This window comes from Amblyraja radiata, chromosome 11 (assembly GCF_010909765.2).
Source record: "Amblyraja radiata isolate CabotCenter1 chromosome 11, sAmbRad1.1.pri, whole genome shotgun sequence".
In the NCBI taxonomy this organism is placed as follows: domain Eukaryota; kingdom Metazoa; phylum Chordata; class Chondrichthyes; order Rajiformes; family Rajidae; genus Amblyraja; species Amblyraja radiata.
Window position 1 is genome coordinate 29,155,479 of NC_045966.1, and position 25,531 is coordinate 29,181,009.

The window sequence follows — 25,531 nt, forward strand, 5'->3', positions numbered from 1 at the left end:
CCGGGAAGCAGAGGGATGTAGGTGGGGTGAAATTGAAGGGAGCGACAATCTGCTGCTGCCTGCCCGCTGAGTTAAAAAGTTCCCACGCAAGACTCACGATACACTGTGTATCGTGAGTCTACCGTGGGAACTTTTTAACTCAGCGGGCAGGCAGCAGCAGATTGTCAATTATTAACCCTCCCGCGCAATATACCCTCACCTTCTCTTTTATGAATGGGGATTTAGTTCCCCTTTCTTCGAGGACCGACCGGAGGTTCTGCTGTCACCTCTGCGGGCCGCCCTCGGTGAACGTTTTCAAGGACCTTTCTTCAAGGACCGAAAAAATGTCCGCTATTCGGAGGTTTTCGTTATTTGGATCTTCGGATAAAAGGTTGTGCACCTGTATTAGGATTGTAAGTAGTAAGTGGGGTAAATCTTTGAATGAGCTCTACTGCCACTTGCATCCTCTTGACTCCATTGCAACATCAGTTCGCTCAGCCCTCAAAATGCAGAAACAATCCGGAGGAAAATTCTTGTTTGAGAAAGACTGTCTAGCAGTAAATGCCATACTGCGGATGAGCAAACTTCGGTACAAGAATGGAAAAGGGGACCCAAAAGGATTTGCTGTATTTTTGGATGACAGGAACATCCTCCCACGGTACCGTGGCAACAAATTGCACATACTGTTTCATATTAGTGGCAAGCTCCTAGAACATTATGATGACTTTGTTGCCCTGCTGAATAGCGGAAAATCCTGTGGGGGGTTGAAAAGCGCCATCCTCCATGACTTCACTCAGGATGAAGCAAAAGTAGAACTTCAGATATTATGCTTACTTGGCAAATATCTGACTGGGCCTTGGATGAAGCGCTTCTACTAGCAATGTTACAAAATTTTGAGATTTAAAAAATCAAGTCTGCAATTTATCCCATCAGATAAAGCATAAAAAGAAGTTTAATTTGACACCTAATTCCCTTTCATATCTTCAGTATTAAAAATGTTATGGCCATTTTCATACTCGGAAATTAGCATCTTGTTCCCTATTGCTTTTCCATTGACTTAACACAAGCTGTGATCGAGGACAGTCAAAAGCCCACAGCTTTCTTAAAAATTAAGAGAACTGAAAGAAAATGTCAGTTATTATAGATTGAAGCATTCTGAAACAAATATGAAACAATCTTACTTGGATGACCTGGAATTAAAGCATATAATTAGTTAGTTACCTAATTGTAGCTAATTACAAAATTCAATTACTAGATCTAAACATCTATCCATTTCTTAAGAAAAGATTAACATTTTTTTATAGCCTAAGTGTCCAAATAACATTCACACAAGAATTCACAATATAACAAGATTTTTAAATCTCATTGTCATGAATTTATAGGCCAAATGGAAGGAATTTAGTGTTTAATTCCTGTAAATGAATGGCCATTTAAATCATCTTGCGAGTGAGATTTTGTGGAATGCGATTGTTTGGAACGTTGCGGTTGCGGTGAATTTAAACCCCATATCGGCAGGGAAAATACTGCCGGTTCGCATATTTATATAATCACATTTTTGCAACGTAAAATTTGGATTAAGGTAATCCTAAGAAGCACGTTTATATGTAAAATAAACGGCTTACCTTTAGCTGTCCCGTACGTGAAATCCGTCCCGGTTATCGGCGTTGACGGCATTTTAAGCGGATTTTTATTTTACTCCAGCGCTGAAATTGTCCTGCGATTTAAAAGAAAATTCACAGAACAGCAGTCGGAACAATTCATCAGCATTAGCTAGCACCCCGAGAAAATATATCCAGGACAGGCGATAGAAAACCGCATTTTAACCCCCCCCCCCCCCTCAAAGGCACCAAAGTCGCGCACACAGCCAGTGACAGAACTGCAGTGCCGCTGAAGGTAAGTTTTGTAACATACCTACTTCTACACTTCAAGCCATGATCAGATCAACCATGTTGATGGCATCAAAGTGGTTAAAGAGGTGATTGCTGCTCTAAAGGAAGCCACAGACAATCCAGACAACTTGATATTTGCAAGGGAAGATTTATTCGGTGAGAAGATACATCTTGATGCCACATTGACAAAACTTCGGGAGCTACCAGTACATCCACAGTTCAGTTCAAAGATGAGGAGCTGTCTTCAAGCTGTTATCACTGTGTTGGAGAGGCAGTATAGTAAATACTTTGAACTTGATGTAACTGAGAAACTGAAGGAGGAGCCTGCATCAGCAAGATCACACAACATTGATGCAGAGGAGATTATAGGGATGTTTAGCTCATCGAAACAGAAATCTCCCAATGCCACCATGTGTTATTTGTCATGTAGGATGCGAGCCTGCAAGAATAGAACAGTCAATTACCTTGATAATCTCAAGGAGCATTGTATGGAGGAGGTGCTCTGTAAGGCAGTGACATGGGGGAGAGTGCAGAGGAACAGACGGAAGAAAAAACAGAAGGAATTGAGAGCAGAAATCATCTAGCGACAGAAAGGCAAGGAGCATGCTCGGGACACGAAAGAGAGGAAAAAATTGAAAGAGACTGATTTAAACAGCATTCGCAAAGATTATCCGAATTTGGACTACTCCAAATGTGATGATCTACAGGACATTCTTAATGGGAAAGTAGTGGGCAGAAAGGCATGTCATGCGTGGTTTGAAGAGCAAAAACTTGTAGTTTACAATGCCAACATTGAAAAGTTGAGGAAATACAAGGTGTACAGAGTTGCTTATTGGTTGCAATCTGAGGAGTATGATGATGCTACTGATTTTGATATACCAATGTACAAGCTAGCAGCTGATCTTCTCCATAAAGACTTTTGCTAGAAATAGTAAATTATTTACCTATCTATAATGAACTTACAGCATATAATACAATAATATTAAAGTTCTGATCTTGAGAATATCACATTTTTGAAATTTCAAAGCAGTCTGGGTGTTTATTACTATTTCCGTCAAGTGTCAATTTTGTGATTAGCTTCAATTAGGTAATTAACTAATTATGTGCTTTATTTTCAGGTCATTCAAGTAAGATTGGTTCATATTTGTTTCAGAATGCTTCAATCTATAATAACTGAATATTTCATTCAGTTCTCTTAATTTTTAAGAAAGTTATAGGCTTTTGACTGTCCTCGATCACAGCTTTTGAGTCAAGTCAATGGAAAAGCAATGGTGAACAAGATGCTAATTTCCGAGTATGAAAATGGCCATAACGTAAAATACTAAAGATATGAAAGTGAATTAGGTGTCAAATTAAACTTATTTTTATGCTTTATCTGATGGGATAAATTGCAGACTTGATTTTAAAAATCTCAAAATGTTGTAACATTGCCACAACATCCTGATAAATTTTCTTTACACGCTCCCCAGTGCCAACACATCTTTAGTACGATGGAAAGAACTACATGCACTACTCCACTTTAAATTTGAAGAATGTTTTATAAAGTTGGAGCAAAACCTCACTATTTCTGTATTCATTACCCCAACAAATTAAGCCAAGTATCTACCTTCTCTGCCACCTTCAAAGATCTTTGGCCTTGTATAACATTACCATTCATGGTTTGTTCTAGCCTTATTGTTTCCAAAATCAAATACCTCACATTTATCAATAATAAACTCCCTTCTGCCATTTCTTAGACTATTTCACCACACATCAATATCATCCTGTAGCCCGAATATCCTCCACAACTTCACTAATCTTTGTCATCTACAAACATACTGATCATGCTTCCTACATCCACGTCTGAACTATTCACGTATATTAAAAACAGCAAGGATCTCAGCACCAATCACTGTAGAACATCACCAGTCATAGGCATCCAATCACAATAACAGCCCTCTATAATCATTCTCCTATTTCCAAGCCAACTTTAGATCCAATTTGCCAACTTGCTCTGTGGGGGTTTGCAGATCTTTTAGTTGAGGTTTATAGAATGGATGTGGTTTATTACAAACTGCTAACTCATTGAAAAGGACAGTTTGTGAACTTCAGCACAGAGACAAAAACATCTTGTGAATTCAAGGTTATAACTGATAAGAACTTAGAACTGTGAACAACAATCCTTTCATGGTACAAAGGTGATGAGGTAATGCCCACTGGCCACTGAGTTCAGGAGCAATAAGGAAGGGACACAGCATTGGTGATTAGTTTTTGAACCAGTAAGAGACACCACAAGTATTGATAGCCTAACATATCCACTTCATCCTATATAGTCAAAGAAGCTTGTTTTCAGCTGAATATTCAGTGTTTTTTTGTATGTTAGTTTTTAGTCTCTAGTCACGATTCCTCAGTCTTTAGTCTGTTAGTTATGTTATGTCCAGTCTTTTAGCTATGAACTGTAGACTTTTTAGTCTAGTTTAGAAGCACGGTATGGAAACGGGCCATTTGGTCCATCGTGTCCACGCTGACCACTGATCAATAGTTCTGTTATCCCACCTCATCAACTCCCTATACACTAGGGGCAATTTACAGAGGCCATTTAACCTATAAGCTTTGGATGTGGGAGGAGACGAACATCTGGAAGAAACTCACGTGGTGACAGGGAGAACGTGCAACTCCACACTGATAGAACCCGAGGTCAGGATCGAACCCACAGCGGTCTCCAGTGCTGTGATGCGTCAGCTATATCAGTTGCGCCACTGTCCAATCTTCTCTGTCTTAATGCTTTGCTCTGGTACCATGTAACAACTATGCTTGAATAAAAAGTTTTAAACATTAACACTGGCCTCAGCAAATCATTGAGAATTTAATAATCTAATCGTTGGCATAGTCTTCAGAATTGCTGGAGGACTAACAGCGAGACCACCGGACACCGAACCCACACTGGCACCCAAGAGGTAAGGACTACTCTTTATTAAAAGTTCTCAGTCATTGTCTGTCCCGGATGTGCCTTCACATGATCTTTAAGGAATCTCCAGTTTGGTAGAAGGCTCTGGGTCCAAAACAGACGGCTAAAAAACACTGTGGCAGCAATCCAGTGAAATCTTACCGACCTGGTAAATGGGTCCACAACTCCTGAACACAGAAAACTTTAAAGCAACGTCATGGCAAGTAAACTAGATGAGCAATTGCCCACAATGGTGAAAGGCGGGCAGGCTGCGCCGAATGTAACTGATAGTGAGATTTTTGACAGATTAAAAGAGATTATCGAACAACAATTTGACCTGTACAGAAATTGAACAAGATTTCATGGTGCCTCCAAGGGACTATGGGCTTTGGAAGATTTTAAAAGAGCTAAGGAACAACTGACTACAATGCATGAACAACTGCAAAAAGAAAGGCAAAGAACGGAAAAAGAAAAGCAGAAACCTGAAAAATTAGAAGCAGAAGACGGGGAATTAAAAAAACAATTACAGGGAAAAACTCCCATGTATAGTACTCGCCCACCCACTGCTTTAACTGTGGTAACATGGAACTATACAACAAACAGGTTTTATAATCCGAGTCCAATCATAATCAGAGTTTGAAATGTGAGAGTTTTGATTGTTGCACTTTAAACATAATGAATATTTACTTGATCAATAACTTCCAGCATTTCTTTGCTTTAAAGTGTTAAAGTCTAAATATGTCCTTATTGTTTAATTGTCATGTTAACTGCTTAACCCTGTCAGTTTAGGCCATTAACTGGTTTAATGTATGAAGTATCTGTGAGTAGGTATTGAAGGCTGTCTCTTAAAATATGGAGACCATTAATGATATCTAAGGATGTGTGCTTGTGCTCCCTTTCTTTAGAATCCTTAATTGGGCGATTCATTCTTTTTGGTATTGATCAAAGAATCAAAGAGGGGATTGTATGGGGTTTGCAGAGGATTGTTGGAGTTTGCAGATATTTTAGTTGGGGTTTGCAGAGGATGGATGTGGTTAGTTTATTACAAACTGTTAACTCCTTGAAAAGGACAATCTATGAACTTCAGCACAAACAGCTTGTGAACTCAAGGTTACAACTGATAGGAACCTAGACAGAACTGTGCAAAACAACCCCTTTCATAGTATGAAGGTAATGAGGTAATGCTCACTGCTCCCGTGGAAACAGGACCAATAAGGAAGGGACACAGCATGGGTGATTAGTTTTTGACCCATTAAGAGGGCATCACAACTATTGATAGCGTAATACATATATATCTATATTACTAAAAGTCTGATCTTGACCACTTCCTGTTGTTCTGTATACTGATTTTAGAAAAAACGTTGCCACTCACGGTTGTGATTTTTGGCTATCTTACTCAGAGTCCCCCTCCGCTGCGCAGGACAAGAGGATTTTTCCCATCGATGAAAAATAAAAGATTTATTAGAGTTTTAAAAATGTTGAGATTCTCTCTCCTGTCAATCATGCCAAGAAGGCTACGCCCCTTCTGGTGGGAGGGGGGAGGGACTATATAACCCAGGGCGTGGCTCAGTCTCTGCAAGATAGAGAGATCACGACTCACTGTCTTTAGTGGCCTTGCACCCTGCTGGAAATGGTATGAAACTGCACTTGAATTTGGTGGCGTTGCACCCTGCTTAAAATGGAACTTCAAGGAATAGCTATGAGTCAACTGCCAGCCCATCAGCCGTGAGTGAGTGAGCTGCCAGCACAACAGGCTTCAGTGACTGAGCTGCCAGCCCAAGAATCCATTTGGCCCACAATGTCCATACTAGCCCTCTGGAATCCAGTCCCTTTAGCCCACAACACCCATACTAGCGCTACAGAAAGCGCCCCCCCACCACTGGTCACCAATTGGTGGAGAGGTGAAATATTGCATTGGGGGACCAGCCCTCCCGTGTGATGCTGGGACCTAATGGGTCCCACTTAGTCTAGTATATATATATATATAGCGTGTCATCCTATACTTTTGTCTATTTTTTTTTGTCTTTAGTTGTGCTTCCTCAGTCTTTTGGCTGTTAGTTATGTTACATCAGTCTTTTCGCTATAGACTGCAGGGCTTTTAATCTGTCTTTAAATGTTTCACACTGATACCATGTAACCACTGTGCGTGAATAAAATGTTTTTCAACCATTGGAAATGGTTACCACTGGAGTCGACGAATCAATGATCCAGCTTGCTTAACCCTCTAGGATCCTTTAAGACAAGTTTCCCATGTGGGTCTTTTTTGAAAGCCTTAACAAAGCAAAGTCAGACACCCCGTATTGCCCTTTTGGTTACCTCCTGTTGTCCTTTAAAAGTTTCCCAATTCTCTGGCTTCCCGCTACTCTTTGCTATGTTATACACCTTTTTTTTTCGTTTTTATTCCATCCATAACTTCCCTTGTCAGCCACGGTTGCCTCTTACTCCCCTTAGAATCTTTCTTCCCCTTTGGAATATAATGATTCTGCATCTTCTGGATTATGCCCAGAAATTCCTGCCATTGCTGTTCCACCGTCATTCCTGCTAGGATCCTTTTCCAGTCAACCTTGGCCAGGTCCTTTCTCATGTCTTCAGAGTCCCCTTTGTTCAACTGCAACACTGACACTTCTGATTTAACCTTCTCCCTCTTAAATTGCAGGTTAAAACGTAGCATATTATATTCACTACCTCCCAGTGGTTCCTTTACCTTGAGTTGCCTCTGGTTCATTGGACAACACTAAATCCAGAATTGCCTTCTCTCTAGTAGGCTCCAGTACAAGCTGCTCTAAGAATCCATCTTGGAGGCACTCTACAAACTCCTTTTCTTGGGGTCCAGAACCAACCTGATTTTTCCAGTCTACCTGCATATTGAAATCTCCCATAACCACAGTGGCATTATCTTTGTTACATGCCAATGTTAACTCCTGCTGCAACTTGCACTCTATATCCAGGCTACTGTTTGGGGGCCTGTAGATAACTCCCGTTTGTGTCTTATTATCTTTACAATTCCTCAATTCTATCCACAGCGACTCTACATCGTCAATCCCTATGTCACCCCTCACAAGGGACTGAATTTCATCCCTCACCAACAAAGCTACCCCACCTCCTCTATCACTTGGCCATACTCTCCTATCCCTTTGTGAGCTTTCTGTCCCATTAATTCTGATGTATTTCTTAACTTTACCTATACTCTCTTTCCCTTTAACTTGATGGGCCTAACCCATCTTTAGTTATCTATGCCTGCTATAAGCTTCCTTTTTTTACTCTTTATCCAACCCTCATTATCCCTTAACATCTCTGTGATAAAGTCTGACCTTCTGTCTGCTTTTAAAGAGGTGGCTCAAAATATATTTTTATGTCTTTTTATAAATAATGTTTACCAAGCAGAAGGCAATTATGAGGAACAGAGACACTGTAACTTCAGGAAAGATTTGTTTTGGTTTATTACACGTCACTGAATCTCTAAATGCATAATTTTGCAAAATTTCCCAAAGTACTGCAGAAATCAATTTTTAGATGCATGCCCTCTCGGCCCGCAACAAATCTAAAGTATAACAGCACTAGCTCGCTAGAAAAAGGCAGCGTTCAAGTGATCAGAAATAACTGATCTTTTTACGTTATTGACATTTCCCATATCTGATGCAATACAGAGCCTTCCATCTCTTAGATCATCAGTAACTGCAAACTTTGACAAGATGTTTGCCATGATTTGATTTTTCGATTTGCTAATTTGGACCGGCATTTCAACCCCAATTTTTATATTTATGTATTTAATAATTTTGTATTTTTGCAAGCAAAGAAAAGAATGTCCAGAGTATATTAAAGGAATTTTGTTTATAATAATTTTGCTTCTCTTTATAGAGACTGAAAGCTGAACATTTTTTAAATAACTAAATATATACCGTACTTGGAAAACCAAGAAAATGATTACTGGACAATAATATGAAAAATTCAAGCATCATTCATTTTGACTGCTACTAAAAAAGAATGAAATGTATTCTGTTGTTAGTTTTAATAATTCCTTTGTTTTATGTTCACTCTTCACCCCACTGCAACAGTTCAAAAATGGTCCTTAACTGTTTTAAATGCTGTAACAAAGTGTTGACTGTCATTATTAAATGGCAAAGTGTATAATTAAAAAAGCTTTAACTTGAACAAAATGTTTTTCCTGTGGTTAACATTCATTGCTGGCTAAAGGAAGTTGTTGGATGCTGAGATTTTACAATCAGCATCATTAGGGTGCTCATTGCTATTGTAAATTAAAACCTGCTGCAGACTAGAATTTTCAGACAAACGGCTTACAACTTCATGCCCTAAAAGTGAGCATTCAACCACAAATCTACACCCATTTGAAATGCCAATTTCTAATTTCATTATATTCCTCAATTCTACCCCGGCCTTATCTCTTCAGCCACGTTCACCATTTTCTACTCTTTGTTATCTCTCCGCTTGACTAGTCTAACACAGTTTTGGCTAACCTCTAATATTTCATTTCCTCAATAAAAGTATCCAAAACTCTGCTCCCCATGTCCTGTCTCGCAAATTGTTCTGTTCACAAACCGGATTTACAGTGGCTTGCAAAAGTTTTCATACCCCTTGAACTTTTCCACATTTTGTCACGTTACAACCACAAACGTAAATGTATTTTATTGGGATTTTATGTGATAGACCAACACAAAGTGGTGCATAATTGTGAAGTGGAAGGAAAATGATACATGGTTTTCAATTTTTTTTACAAATAAAAAACTGAAAAGTGTGGCGTGCAAAAGTATTCAGCCCCCCTGAGTCAATACTTTGTAGAACCACCTTTCGCTGCAATTACAGCTGCAAGTCTTTTGGGGTATGTCTCTACCAGCTTTGCACATCTAGAGACTGAAATTTTTGTCCATTCTTCTTTGCAAAATAGCTCAAGCTCAGTCAGATTGGATGGAGAGCGTCTGTGAACAGCAATTTTCAAGTCTTGCCAGAGATTCTCAATTGGATTTAGGTCTGGACTTTGACTGGGCATTTCTAACACATGAATATGCTTTGATCTAAACCATTCCATTGTAGCTCTGGCTGTATGTTTAGGGTCGTTGTCCTGCTGGAAGGTGAACCTCCGCCCCAGTCTCAAGTCTTTTGCAGACTCTAACAGGTTTTCTTCCAAGATTGCCCTGTATTTGGCTCCATCCATCTTCCCATCAACTCTGACCAGCTTCCCTGTCCCTGCTGAAGAAAAGCATCCCCACAGCATGATGCTGCCACCACCATGTTTCACAGTGGGGATGGTGTGTTCAGGGTGATGTGCAGTGTTAGTTTTCCGCCACACATAGCGTTTTGCATTTAGGCCAAAAACTTCAATTTTGGTCTCATCTGACCAGAGCACCTTCCTCCACATGTTTGATGTGTCCCCCACATGGCTTGTGGCAAACTGCAAACGGGACTTCTTATGGCTTTTTTTCAACAATGGCTTTCTTCTTGCCACTCTTCCATAAAGGCCCGATTTGTGGAGTGCAGACTAATAGTTGTCCTGTGGACAGATTCTCCCACCTGAGCTGTGGATCTCTGCAGCTCCTCCAGAGTTACCATGGGCCTCTTGGCTGCTTCTCTGATCAATGCTCTCCTTGCCCGGCCTGTCAGTTTAGGCGGACGGCCATGTCTTGGTAGGTTTGCAGTTGTGCCATACTCTTTCCCTTTTCGGATGATGGATTGAACAGTGCTCCGTGAGATGTTCAAAGCTTGGGATATTTATTTATAACCTAACCCTGCTTTAAACTTCTCCACAACTTTATCCCTGACCTATCTGGTGTGTTTCTTGGGCTTCATGATGCTGTTTGTTCACTAATGTTCTCTAACAAACCTCTGAGGCCTTCACAGAACAGCTGTATTTATACTGAGATTAGATTACACACAAGTGGACTCTATTTACTAATTAGGTGACTTCTGAAGGCAATTGGTTGCACTGGATTTTATTTAGGGGTATCAGAGTAAAGGGGGCTGAATACTTTTGCACGCCACACTTTTCAATTTTTTATTTGTAAAATAATGTGAAAACCATGTATAATTTTCCTTCCACTTCACAATTATGCGCCACTTTGTGTTGGTCTATCACATAAAATCCCAATAATATACATTTACGTTTGTGGTTGTAACGTGACAAAATGTGGAAAAGTTCAAGGGGTATGAATACTTTTGCAAGCCACTGTATACTCGCGGGTATACATTGTGTCTGGTCTACCAACACCTTGAGTCTGAAGAAGGGTCTTGATCTGAAATGTCCCATAGAAAAATAGGTGCAGGAGGCCATTCGGCCCTTCGAGCCAGCACCGCCATTCAATATGATCATGGCTGATCATCTAAAATCAGTACCCCATATCCCTTGATTCCTTTCATCCTAATAGCTAAATCTCTCTCTTAAAAACATCCAGTGAATTGGTCTCCGCTGTCTTCTGAGGCAGAGAATTCCACAGATTCACAACTCTCTGGATGAAAAAGTTTTTCCTCGTCTCGGGACGACAGATGGTGGGGACGACAGATGGCACAATGGGCTAAGTGTTCGGCTGGTGACCGGAAGGTGGCCGGTTCGAATCCCGCTTGGAGTGCATACTGTCGTTGTGTCCTTGGACAAGACACTTCACCCACCTTTGCCTGTGTGTGAATGTGTGTGAATGTGTGTGAGTGATTGGTGGTGGTCGGAGGGGCCGTAGGCGCAGAATGGCAGCCACGCTTCCGTCAGTCTGCCCCAGGGCAGCTGTGGCTACAGAAGTAGCTTACCACCACCGAGTGTGACTGAGGGGTGAATGAATAATGCGATGTAAAGCGCCTTGAGTATTAGAAAGGCGCTATATAAATCCCATCCATTATTATTATTATTATTATCTCAGTCCTAAATGGCCTACCCCATATTCTTAAACTGTGACCCCCAGGTTCTGGACTCCCCCAACATCGGGAACATTTATCCTGCATCTAGTCTGTTCAAGCCCTTAAGAATTTTATGTTTCTATGATCCCCTCTCAGCCTTCTAAATTCCAGTGAATATAAGCCCAGTCGATCCATTCTTTCATCATATGTCAGTCCCGCCATCCCGGGAATTAACCTGGAGGTTAATCTTCTATCACGATTCTACCCCATCATAATAACACACAGAATACCGGGAACATGATGCTAGGGGTGGTGATTGAGGCAGATATGTTGGTGGCATTTAAGAGACCTTACAAGAGACTCCCTTGTCAATTCTTCCCTTCCCTCCCGCTCCACCCCTTCCCCAGGTACTTTCCCTTGCAACCGCAAGAGATGCTACACCTGTCGCTTTACCTCCCCCCTCGACTCCATTCAAGGACCCAAGCAGTCGTTCCAGGTGCGACAGAGGTTCACCTGCACCTCCTCCAACCTCATCTATTGCATCCGCTGCTCTAGATGTCAGCTGATCTATATCGGTGAGACCCAGCGTAGGCTTGGCGATCGTTTCGCCGAACACCTCCGCTCGTTCCGCACTAACCAACCTGACCTCCCGGTGGCTCAGCACTTCAACTCCCCCTCCCATTCCGTATCCAACCTCTCTGTCCTGGGCCTCCTCCACAGCCAGAGTGAGCAACACCGGAAATTGGAGGAACAGCACCTCATATTCCGCTTGGGTAGTCTGCATCCAGGTGGCATGAACATTGAATTCTCACAATTCTGTTAACCCTTGCTGTCTCCTCTCCTTCCTACCTCAGCCCTCGGGCTCCTCCTCCTCCTTTTTCCTTTCTTCTCCCCGCCTTCCCCCACCCCCTATCAGTCTGAAGAAGGGTTTGGGCCCGAAACGTTGCCTATCTCCTTCGCTCCATAGATGCTGCTGCACCTGCTGAGTTTCTCCAGCATTTTTGTGTACCTTCGATTTTCCAGCGTCTGCAGTTCCTTCTTAAACACTATGAACAAGCACATGGATATACAGGGAGTGGAGGGATATGGATTATGTGCAGGCAGATAAGAGTTTGCCTTGGCATCATGTTCATCACAGACATTGTGGGCCTGAAGGTTCGTATGCTGCACTGTTCTATGTTCTATAATTAAACAGCTCTGATCAAAGTGACAGATTATATCCTTTATGATTCTGATAAAGATACTCTTGCATCTATTATTTCTAAATACAAAACAACGTGGATGAGCTTGACGCGCAGTTAGGAATTAGCAGGTGCGACGTTGTGGGCATCACAAAGTCGTGGCTAAAAGTGGATCAGATCTGGGAACTAAATATCTATGGATACAAATCCTATTGAAAAGGCAGACAGGTGATGTAAGGAAGAAATGGTACTGTGGTCATGTGCAAGTAGACTGGGAAATTTAGTGTAGCAAAGTATACAGTTATACATTTTGGTAGAAGGAATAAAGATGTAGACTACTTTCTAAATAGGGAGTGGATTCAGAAATCGGAGGTACTGGGAACAATGCATCCCTGCCAACAAGCTCAATGTTGTCTATGTTAGTTTTGAACTTGTCAGTAGAATGATGTCACCCGTCCCAGCCTCCGATTCACCTGTACTCACAGTCACCATCAGAGTCATCAGATCAGTGGCATGAGTGTCAGCAAGCATTTTTAACCTCTGTGAGGGGCAAGGTTTAAAGGAGATATGCGGGGCCCTTTTTTCCCCCCCACACAGAGGGTATCAAGTGCCTGGAACGTGTAACAGGGGTTGGTGGTGGAGGCAGATATGATAGGCACATGAATACTCATGGAATAGAGGGATATGTATTATGTGCAAGCAGATAAGAGTTGGTCGGCATCATGTTCGGCGCAGACATGTTCGATGTCCTCCGTTCGGAGGTTCCCATCTGCTTAAAAAAAAAACATTAACATCCTGGTACCACAGAGATCCAAGGTAACATGCTTAATGACTCCTCTTTGGTGGCACTAACCATCATGAAATGTTTCAAGAGGCTGGTCATGGAGCCAAATTTAGCTCTAAATCAGTTTACAGGTTTACAGATAACAAATACAGGAAGGAAATAGAGAACTTAGTAGCATCTTGTCAAGACAACACCCTCTCCCCCAATGGCAGCAAAACAAAGAAGCTGTCATTCGTCTTTAGGAAACGGGGTGGAGTACATTCTCCTGTCACTTTATCACCTCCAGCCTTGGTTGCTTCCTGTACCCCTTTCCCCTCCATCTTATCAACTACCAAATTATTGACTTTAGGAGGTCACATAATGGAGAATACGCCCCAATCTCCATCTACGGGGACAGTGTGGAGAGAGTGTCCAGCTTTAAGTTTCTGGGCACTCACATTTCAGAGGACCTCACATGGTCCACCAACACCGCTGCGCTGGTCAAGAAGGTACAGCAACGACTGTTCTTCCTGAGGACATTAAAAAAGACTGGTCTGCCCCAACAGCTGCTGACAACCTTCTACCGCTGCACCACAGAGAGCATATTAACGTATGGCATCTCTATGTGGTATCTCAGCTGCACGGAGGCGGAGAGGAGAGCTCTTCTGCGCGTCGTCCACAGGGCGCAGAAGATCATTGGGACACAGCTACCAGCCTTGGAGGGCATCTATCACACACGGTGCCTCAGGAAGGCTGTCAGCATTCATAAAGACTCCTCACACCCGTGTAATGGACTGTTCGAACTACTTCCCTCCGGCAGACGTTACAAGGCCTTCTACGCCCGAACCTCCAGACTCAGGAACAACTCCATTCCCAAAGCTATAGCGGCTCTGAACCGGCCCTGCTGAGTGCCCCCCACCCCCCCTGGACTGTCTCCCTCGGATGGTCACGTCGCGCAGACACATCTGCACTTTAGTCTGTTTGAACTGTTTTGACTATTTTACTGTTCTTTTACAAACCATGTTCTCGGGGTATCTAAATCTAAATTTTATTAGTTATTTATGTTATGACATCGGATAGAGGCTGCATACCAAATCTCGTTGCGCTTATGTGCAATGGCAATAAAAGATATTATTATTATATATTATTATTATTATTATCATCAACCCCTCATCACCTTGATCCATCTATCACACGCCACCTCTTCCCCTCACTTCACTCAATCATCTATCTCTCCTCTGCTTCATCAGACTTTAAACGTTGTCTGTTCACTCCCCCCACTCAGATATGCTGCCTGGTCCCACAGTTTCTGCAGCAGTGGCCGCCTGGGTTTCCTGCTGGCAGCCTGCGCCTGCGCGTTCCTCCGTCTTTGTCAATGCTGCGGGATTCTGCAAAATCCGGCAGTGGGATCACCTCCTGGATTGAATTGAGTGTCTTAGTGGAGAATGCAAAAACAAAAGTGATTCCCGGGAATCTGACCGTTTAGATGGGTTTTATCAATTTAATTCTCATTATTGCCTCCAAAAATATAGCGTGTGACAGGCTGGAGCCCAGGACTGGATATGGGTAGGAAGGAACTGCAGATGCTGGTTTACACCGAAGATAGACACGAAGTAGACTTGATGGGCCGAATGGCCTAATTCTACTCCTATCACTTATGACCTTATGAAAATGCTGGAGTAACTCAGTGGGACAGGCAGCATCTCTGGAGAGAAGGAATGGGTGATGTTTCGGATTGAGATCCAAGTCAAGTCAAGTCAAGTCAAGAGAGTTTATTGTCATGTGTCCCTGACAGGACAATGAAATTCTTGCTTTGCTTCAGCACAACAGACATTAACTACAAAACAGATCAGTGTGTCCATATCTCATTATATACGTAAATACACACATGAATAAATAAACTGATAAAGTGCAAATAACAGATAATGGGCTATTAATGTTCAGAGTTTTGTCCTTCTTCGCACTGAGGCAGGGGAGAGGAAGATACAGAGATAAGGATGTGTAAGCAAGGGTCCGCAACCTTGTTCTGCATTGGGGTTGGGACGCATGTCTGTGAGCGGATGGCAGGCCACATCTATCATGTGTGCACATGGATCCCACCCCAGATAGCAGGCATCAAATCACGTGTTCACAGAAGGTATACAATAATGCTGGAGAAACTCAGCGGGGGAGGCAGCCTCATGCAATCCTTGCATGTCTCACCCGCTGAGTTTCTCCAGCATTTTTGTCTACCTTTGATTTTTCCAACATCTGCAGTTCTTTCTTAAACGTGTTCGCAGAAGGTGCGCGGCCGTGCCGGCGGCTTTGCGCAGGATGTGGTACAGTCAGAGCTCGGCGCTCGGCCGCTGCTCGGGGGAGTGCTCGGCGGGCCGGGTGATTACGGGGGAAAAAATCCGCCTGCGCGCTGGATGATTTCGTGTTACGGGCCGCATTCGGCCCGGGGGCCGTAGGTTGCTGACCTCTGGTGTAAGGTGTATAAACGAGACAAGGATGAACTTCAAGTAAAATGTAGAATAGATCATTGTTAGCTAGGAGAAGGTAACAACAAAGCAGACAGATATAAGCTAAATATGAGGTGCTGATCCTCCAATATGTGCTGCGCCTCACTATGACAATGGAGAAGGCCCAGGACAGACAGGTCAGTGTGGGAATGGGAAGGAGAGTTACAGTGTTTAGCAACCGGGAGATTAAGTAGGTTTAGGAGGATATATGGATACATCTTCTCCATATGGATACGGATATGGCTCATGTTGCGATCCGGCTCCGGGTTTTGTGGAAAGCCCACTCTCTCAGGCTGTGGGCGAGCAGCACGGAGTCAAACGCACCATTGATCGAACTCTCCCCGGCGCCCAGGCTCGAGGTTGCAGAGGTTTCCTATTTTGGGCAGTTTCCTGTCACCTTGTATGGTGCTGTCCGATACAATATGGCTGTTGGAGCTAGGCTAACACTTGTATTCCTAATCAACACTGGAGTCATCCTGTGCCATCTGGAAGAAACGCCTCCTCGAAACATAGGTAGGATCTGAAGGTACACAAAATTGCTGGGGAAACTCAGCGGGTGCAGCAGCATCTATGGAGCGAAGGAAATAGGCGACGTTTCGGGCCGAAACCCTTCTTCAGAGGATCTGTGCCCGTTGTGTGAATTTGATTGCAGGAGCTGTCCATGAAACATCTTATTTGTATTGTTGATAATGCATGGTAAATTGTCATCCTAATCATGCCAGTAATAATATTTAGTGTAATGTCTATTGGTATCCAAATAAAATGAGAACTGGCCATTAGCCATTTGCAAGTTCGATACATTGTGAAACCGATGCATTATTGTATTTGAGTTACATGGGTTGGAGAAAGCGGCATATGAGGTTGAACAAGGGTCCTGCTTTAATGCTGTTCACAAACCTGACCAAAGTGGCAGTGTTACCTCCCTGGAGGTTCTTTGCTTCCTGCTTTAGTCATCTGATTGTGTCTTCAAGAGGATAATCACTGCCTCCTACTAAACAAAACTTGAAGTTATGCAAGAGATCTTGCAAGTGCGTTGTAGAGACCTCAAGAAAGAATAACATGGATTGCCAGTGATTAAATGGCGTGGAAGATGTTTCTAGCTGTATATGGATGCATTTGGTATGGCGATTGTACAAATGCTGGGTTATTAAAACATAAGGGGCTGCAGATGTTGGAACCTTAAGCAAAGCATGAAGTGTTGGAGTATCAGACAGCCTCTGTGGAGGAAATGACACCTTCCCGATAGCAGGAGTGAAATGAGAATGTGGCCAGGATGGTGTGGGTCCTTATGATGCTGGCTGCCTTTTTGAGGCAGTGATACCTGTAGATCCCTTTGATGACGGTGAGGTCTGTACCTGTGATGGACTGGGCAGTGTTCACCACATTTTGCAATCTTCTTCATTCTTGGACATTTGAGTTGCTAAAGATGGCTGTGATGCAACCAATTAATATGCTCTCTACTGTACACCAGACCTTTAAGAGTATTCATCAACATACCAAATCTCTTCAATCTTCTAAGGAAGTCGAGGCAATGGAGTTTCTTTATTATTGCATCAATGTGCTGGGTCCAGGACAGATCTTCAGAGATATGCATGCCCAGGAATTTGAAGTTTTGGCTCTCTTCATCACTGTGTGGTTGATGAAGTCAAGTTTGTGGATCCTAGGCCTTCCTCTTCAGTGGAGTTAATGGAAGAGTCAGTGGCTCGATGTTATAGGAAAGGTGTCAAGCTGGAAAGGATACAGAAAAAAATTATACGGGTGTTGTCAGGACTCGAGGGTCTGAGCTATAGGGAGAGGTTGAGGAGGCTGGGACCCTATTCCTTGTAGCGCAGGAGGATGAGGGGTGATATCTTATCGAGGTGTATAAAATCATGAGAGGAATAAATCGGGTAGTTGCATAGAGTATCTTGCCCAGAGTAGGTGAAACGAGGACCAGAGGATATAGCTTTAAGGTGAAGGGGAAACAATTTACTAGCAATCTGAGAGGTAACTTTTTCACCCAAAGGGTGGTGGGTGTACGGAACGAGCTGCCAGAGGAGGTAGTTGAAGCAGAGACTATCCCAAAGTTTAAGAAACAGTTACATGGATAGGACAGGTTTGGAAAGATATGGGCCAAACGCAAGCAGGTGGGACTAGTGTAGCAGGGACATGTTGGCCGGTGTCGGCATGTTGGGCAGAAGGGCCTGTTTCCACGCTGTATCACTCTATGACAGTGAAGGTTCCTTCTCTTGGTGAAAGTGAGTCACTTCCTGTAGAATTTGCTTATAGGTGCGCACACGTCCGATGAGGCAGCATCAAGTTGGATTATGATAAAGCTGGTGTGGATTGACATTTCGATGCGCACTGTTTAGAGTCACAAAAATTATTTCAAAACCCTAGTACATAGTTATACCACTCTATATCACTGTTTAGAATTAAAAGATCATTTCGAAACACTTGATGCGGTAAACTTTATTGATAGAAAGGTAAACCAATTTAGTAAGTGGGCTTCTGGAATACAGTATCAAAAAAAGTAATTAATTATCCCTATTGTTTAATACTCAAGACCACGTTTCATTTTATTCCAGAGCACAATTGAAGTATCTACTACTGGACATTTTGTCATCCAAGATTTTCAAGAGGAGAATCTTTGCTCTGATATTTGTTGACAATTAGTTTAATCCTTTGTCAATTTTTCCAATTTTTTTGAGACTGCCCTTTATGTGAATGTTGTTTTAGAAGTAAAAATATAACCAAATTCAGTACACTAAAATTTTCTTCTACCTATCTCCCGCAGCTGTAATAGGTGCCGGGATTGGGGGATCTTCAGCTGCTTATTTCCTCAGACAGAAGTTCGGTCACAATGTTGGAATTGATGTCTATGAGAAAGGAACCATTGGAGGTCGGCTGGCGACAGTTACTGTAAATGGCCAACAGTATGAAACTGGTGGCTCTGTCATTCACCCACTCAACCTTCACATGCAAGAATTTGTCAAACAGTTAGGTAAGGCGATGGATGGTAATTCTGTTTTTCTCAAAGTTTTCAGCAGATCTTCTTTCGAATTTTTCTAGAAAACACTGAGGATACCTTAAATCCAGAATTCAGAACCATAATGTAGAAACAAGGAATTACAGATGCTGGTTTATACCAAAGAATTACAGATGCTGGTTTATACCAAAGATAGACACAAAGTACCAGAGTAACTCAGCGGGTCAGGCAGTACCTCTGGAGAAGATGCTGCCTGACCTGCTGAGATACTCCAGCACTTTTGTCTATATTTAGAATCATAAGTTTTTTTTTGAGCAAGCACCCACAATATTTGTTATAAAAAGTCAAAGTTTTGATTTGCTCTGTCAGCCAGACGTTACGATGCAGGCAGGTTGTTGTCTTACAATCTACAAAACGCACATTGTCTTTGGTGTAGGAATGTCACACTATTCAATATTGGACCGCTTTTTTAGTTTAGTTTAGAGACACTTCCTGCTGCTTTTGTGACAAAGTTGTTCTGGTGACAACATTAGGCTGGTACAGTACCGCAGCGATAAGGTTGCTGCCTTATATTGGCAGAGACCCGGATTCGATCCTGACTATAAGTGCTGTCTGTATGTAGTTTGTATGTCCTCCCGTGTGGGTTTTCCCCCGGGTGCTCCATTTCCTCCCACACTCCAAAGATGTACAAGTTTGTAGGTTAATTGACTTTGATAAAAATTGTAAATTGTCCCTAGTGTGTTGTATAGCAGTAGTGTACGGGGATTACTGGGCAGTGCAGACTTGGTGGGCCAAAAGGCCTGTTTCTGTACTATATCTCTAAACTCTAAATTAGCTCATATTCTAGTGTCTTCAGTGAGGGAACAGATTCCCTGATTGTTAGGTCTGTAATACTAAACATTTTGTTTACAAATGCCATGCCTGTTTATAAAGTTCACAACTAAGTAATTCTTATACAATAGATTTGCTCGCACATATCATAGAAACATATAAACATAGAAAATAGGTGCAGGAGTAGGCCATTCGGCCCTTCGAGCCTGCACCGCCATTCAATATGATCATGGCTGATCATCCAACTCGGTATCCTGTACCTGCCTTCTCTCCATACCCCCTGATCCATTTAGCCACAAGGGCCACATCTAACTCCCTCTTAAATATATGCTAGCTAATCTTCCACCCAGAGAAAAACCTTGCATTGCTTTTTCTTACTCCATTTCTGTCCAGTTGCTTCTGCCAGCTTGGTCTTGCCTGCTGCTGAATCTTTTATGTTTACTCCTCTCTAGTGGGACATTGTTGGCCAGTGTGGGCGAGTTGGACCGAAGGGCCTGTTTCCACGTTGTATCACTCTATGACGCTATAACTCGATGCAAATTTCAGAATGACTTTCCTTTAATTCAGTCTCTCCAAACAAAATGCATTTCCATTTCCCCAGCAATCATGAAGGCAGAAGTGACCAGTTGAGCATGTTTAAATCCATTCACAGGCGTTTCAGTCCTTTGCTACAGTCCCCTGTGTATGCAGCTACACCTGCCGATGGATGGCTGATAGCTTAATTTGTTTTGGCAGCTCCCGTATTATCTTCCAATAACACGAACACAAGAAAAATAGGAGCAAGTGTAGTCCACCTGAACCCCTCCCCCCCCCCCCCCCCCATGATTGCCCCACCATTCAATGCCGTCAAGTCAAATTGAGTTTATTGTCATATGCACACATATGATGAGATACAGGTGCAGTTAACATCTTGTTTGCGGCAGCATCACCGGCACAGACTCAAACACACAAAACTATAAATTATGTATAAATGACACAATTGTGTATAAATGACACATAAAATTCTGCAGGACAGAAAAAAAAGAAAGAAAAGCTCTGCTAAAAAATCAAATCATTAATGCAAAACACAATTAGAGAAAAAAACATGTCTATGGTAACGCAGTGTTCATTTTTGAGATAGGGTATGGTTGTCTGGACGAACCTAATGGTTGTAGGAAAGCAGTTGTTCCTGTTCCTGAACCTGGTGGCATGCAACTTAAGGTCTCTGCCTCCTGCCTGCTGGTAGCAGTCAGAAGAGGGCATGGGCTGGATGCATGGTATCCTTGATGATTGATGCTACCTACTTGAGGCAGCACCTCGTGGATTTATTCAATGGAGAGGAGGCCGTGAGAGACTGGGCTGGGTCCACCACTCAGTGCATTCCTGTGCATTGGAATCACAGGCCATGATGAACCCAGCCAAGGTACTTTCTACAGTACATCTGTAAAGGTTTGTTAGAATATTTGGTGACATGCCAAATTGTAACAAAATAGATGCATGGTGATGCATGCTCCTGCATTAAAGGAACTTTGCATATTTGGCTAAAGTGGTGACTTGATATTTCTTGGCTGGTCTCAGTGCCTCTTTCATGTAAGATATAACCATATAACGATTACCGCACGGAAACAGGCCATCTCGGCCCTTCTAGTCCGTTCCGAACACTTATTCTCCCCTAGTCCCATCTACCTGCACTCAGACCATAACCCTCCATTTCTTTCCCGTCCATATACCTATCCAATTCATTTTTAAATGATAAAATCGAACCTGCCTCCACCACTGCCACTGGAAGCTCATTCCACACTGCTACCACTCTCTGAGTAAAGAAATTCCCCCTCATGTTACCCCTAAACTTCTGTCCCATCATTCTCAAATATAGGATCCTCTTGTTTGAATCTTCCCTACTCTCAATGTGTCCTCGATTCCTTATTGCTGGGCAGCTCTAACAATCAGGATCCTATATTTGAAGATACAATGTGTCATCAGCCATCTGGTCTGGAGCATCTATCACTGCCCAGATATGACTTGAGGGCAAAAGCAGCTGGATTATTTTAAGCAATTTGGAGTTTCTGACATGGCCAGAGATCACAAAGCAAATCTCATGCTTATCGTGATGAGATGCCATACACAGGCATCTCCTGTGGCCTTGCAGGAAACTAGTGAGTTTGTCCTAGGAAACACAATTAAAATCCAGCTCAACCACAGCCAGTGGAATGCAAGCCAGACCACTGACTGCAAATGTTTACTTTTTCTAATATCTGATCCTACTGACACCTTCATGCTTAGTATGATTAGATGGAACAGGAACTGCATGCTGTGCCATCTGCACTATCCATGCAACTTGCAGTCAGTCACTGCCAACAAGTCCCATGCTTCCAATTCTCAGGGTCCATGTAGTAATAGAGACTCAGGCTGATGTGATCCAACCCAGCACAAAGAATTTAAACTTTCCCTTGATGTCCAATGCAGGTAGCCAGGTTCCAGTGGGCTCAGCTCAGGTAGCCAGGTTCCAGTGGGCTCAGCTGAGGTAGCCATAGTCTAACACATAGTCTACTGGTGCAGGGCCCCTTTGGTTCAATATTATACTGTTTAATAATTTCTACCACTGAGTTGTCCTTAATGCTGAAATTCTGAAAGTGGTTCTTAGCATCTGCCTGTTGTGAATCTGGGCTTGGTATTTCAATACCAATGCTGATCTATGACAAGGCTACATAAATCTGTCCCCTTTATACCTAACATTTGTAAAAGCGCTGATTAATTGTAGTTTCCAACAGCATAAAAATACACAATTTTACATCCATAAATCTTTAAAGAACGACATGCCAGATCAACAATTTGCATTTGTTGGCAATTATGTTTTTTATTGGCAATCATTGTACGAAGAAACTCATTGAAGTTTTATTTGAAGTGCTTTTTCTCCTATTACTTTCTGTGCTGTGTTATCTGTGTTTGATCAACAAGCAACCTTGTAAATGTGATTGGTTTTATTAAAATGCCACATGTATTGCCTCGTCCTTACTACTTCCCACCCCTCCCCCCCCCCCACGTCAGTCTGAAGAAGGGTCTCAACCCGAAATGTCGCCTATTCCTTCTCTCCATAGATGCTGCCTCACCCGCTGAGTTACTCCAGCATTTTTGTCTACCTTCGATTTTTCCCGCATCTGCAGTTCTTTCTTAAACTTATGTATTGTTTGAGCTGTTCCACAAGCACAATCTTTAAAGTAGTTAATTCACACACTGCATGTTATTTTTTTCATTTGAGTTATGGATCCCTATAGTTTGCAATGCAAACAATTTTGATGATGAATGCAGTGCTTTGTTAATACTTTTCTTCCTGTAACCAAAATAAGCTTAGGAACAAAAATTGTTAGATGCACTTCCAGAAGATTTAAAGTCTGCTTTTTTGTTTCTATCAGTTTCTGGCCCTTCTCCACTTTCTATCCTGGCAACCAGGACTGTTGAATCAAACCAAATGTCAATCAAGGAATGCGAGCCAGGTTGGAATAACTTCCTTTCCAATTTCAACTCCAATTCATGATGCCAAAACCAGCATCAGTCCCTCTGCTACCATCCATAGCACAAAATACCATGAGCACACGTGGAAAATGGATCCAGACTCTTTTTTTTTGTTATTCACTGTCTTAAACGGCACAGCAATTAGAGACCCCTTTTATAGTTAAATCTAGCTGGGGCAGCGGCCCGGAGCGGAGACTGCGGGACCCGGAGCTGGGGCGGCGGCCTGGAGCTGGGGCGGCTGCCCGGAGCTGATGCTGTGGCGGGCCGTCTCGGAGCGGAGACGGCGTTCCGACTTTCGGCGGCGGCGACATCACCACGGAGGTCCGCTGGACTGGAGGGCGGCATCTCCGTCCTGGATCGATCGCCTCAGCGCAGAGGGAGAACAAGGAGGGAAGAGACGGAGACTAAGACTTTGCCTCCATCACAGTGAGGATGTGCTTGGTGAACTCACTGTGGTGGATGTTTAATTTGTGTTTATTGTATGTTTTGTTTTTATTGGTTCTGTGTATGGCTGCAGGCAACATAATTTCGTTCAGACCGAAAGGTCTGAATGACAATAAAGGAATCTAAAATCTAAATCTAAATCTAAATCTAGCTGGATAAAAGCCCAAATATTTCTTATAATCATAATCATACTTTATTAGCCAAGTATGTTTTGCAACATACGAGGAATTTGATTTAAACATGGTTGATTTAACTGACATTTTTCTTCTTATCACTATAGCAACATGGTATTTGTTAATCTTTCTTTCCCTCTCTGTTCAAGGACTGAAGCACAGAAAAGGTGTTCCAGAGAAGGTTGCAATCTTCAATGGAGAGCACTTTGTATTTGAAGAGACCGACTGGTATCTCCAGGATATGTTTAAATTGTGGTGGCGATATGGGTTTGGTTTACTGCGCCTGCAGATGTGGGTGGAGGAAATACTCGAAAAGTTCATGAGGTATGGGTGTGGTGTAATTCTTATATTATCGATTGTAGCTGCAGAGTAACTGTGAAAAATGTGCTTGCCTCCAAAGAACAGGCACTTTCATGTGATTTTTTTTTTTTTCCATTCCATTTATCAATCGTGCAAATTCAATGAAAAAGTAAATTTGTATTGATAATGTGTTTTCCATGATATCAGGATATCTCAAGGTAGTTGTAATATGGAGGCTGCGGTAACGTCAATGGCAACAACTTGTTTGAGTACAGACTACCCTCAAACAGCAGTGAAATAAATACCAGAGATTCCGTTTTTGAATAGAAGGAGAAAATGATGGAAATAGTAAGCAGGCCAGGCAGGATCTTCAGTAAGACAAACAAAATTAATGCTTTAATTCTGAACTGGAAAGATGTTAGGTTTTAAGCATGTATGGAATTGTAAAATGGTGGAAGGAGGAAGAACAAATGGCAAGTTCCTGAAAAGCATCAAGTTCCTGGGAGTGCATATAACGGATACCTTAACTTGGACTACAAACATCACATCTCTGGTAAAACGGGCACAGCAGCATTTGTACTTCCTCCGCAGGATGAGAAGATCACACCTCCACCCTCCCATCCTCACCACATTCTACAGAAGCACCATTGAATCAGTCATGACCAGCTGCATCTCTATGTGGTGCGGCGGCTGTACAGCTGCGGACTGGAAGTGCCTTCAGAGAGTGGTGAGGACAGCGGAAAAAATCATTGGGACTTCTCTTCCTTCCATCATGGACATTGGTTACAAACGCTGCCTGACAAGAGCTAAGGGCATTACCAGAGCCCCCACACACCCACAATATGGACTGTTTACACTGCTGAACTCTGGGAGGAGGTACCGCAGCATGAAGAGCGGGACAACCAGGTTCTGCAACAGCTTCATCCCCCAAGCCATAAGACTATTGAACTCACAATCAAACTGAGGCTAGAACTTTCTTATACATTGCCACTTTTAAAAACTTTCCTACATATCTATTTTACAGAACTATGCACATGAAGTACTTTTTATGGACACACTAAGCACTTTTACTGATCGCCTGATATAAATGTTATATTCTGCTGCTACTTGAAGAGTCAATGCAACGAAATTTCATTCAATGTGCACTGTGTCTATATGTATACCTGAATGACAATTAAAGTTATATTCAATTATATTCAATATTCAAAAGGCGTGTGAGAGAGCAAATAAGATTGGATAACAAAAGC

The 25,531-nt window shown here is 42.5% G+C and overlaps 1 protein-coding gene and 1 long non-coding RNA gene across 2 annotated transcripts in view; one reads left to right on the plus strand and one right to left on the minus strand.

Annotated features, from left to right (window-relative positions):
- Positions 1-645: 645 nt before the first annotated feature.
- LOC116978463 lies at positions 646-15,910 on the minus strand. Its single transcript, XR_004413457.1, has 3 exons — positions 15,898-15,910; positions 3,654-3,660; positions 646-853 (listed from the first exon to the last, which is right to left on the minus strand). It is a non-coding gene; the product is annotated as an uncharacterized LOC116978463 (long non-coding RNA).
- A 442-nt stretch (positions 15,911-16,352) lies between these two features.
- pcyox1l (prenylcysteine oxidase 1 like) overlaps positions 16,353-25,531 on the plus strand; it is a 45,827-nt gene continuing 36,648 nt past the window's right edge. The window contains exons 1-3 of the mRNA XM_033029618.1: positions 16,353-16,589; positions 18,853-19,059; positions 24,134-24,308. Coding sequence (XP_032885509.1) covers positions 16,499-16,589; positions 18,853-19,059; positions 24,134-24,308 — 473 coding nt within the window. The 5' untranslated portion in view covers positions 16,353-16,498. The remainder of the gene's footprint in view (positions 16,590-18,852; positions 19,060-24,133; positions 24,309-25,531) is intronic.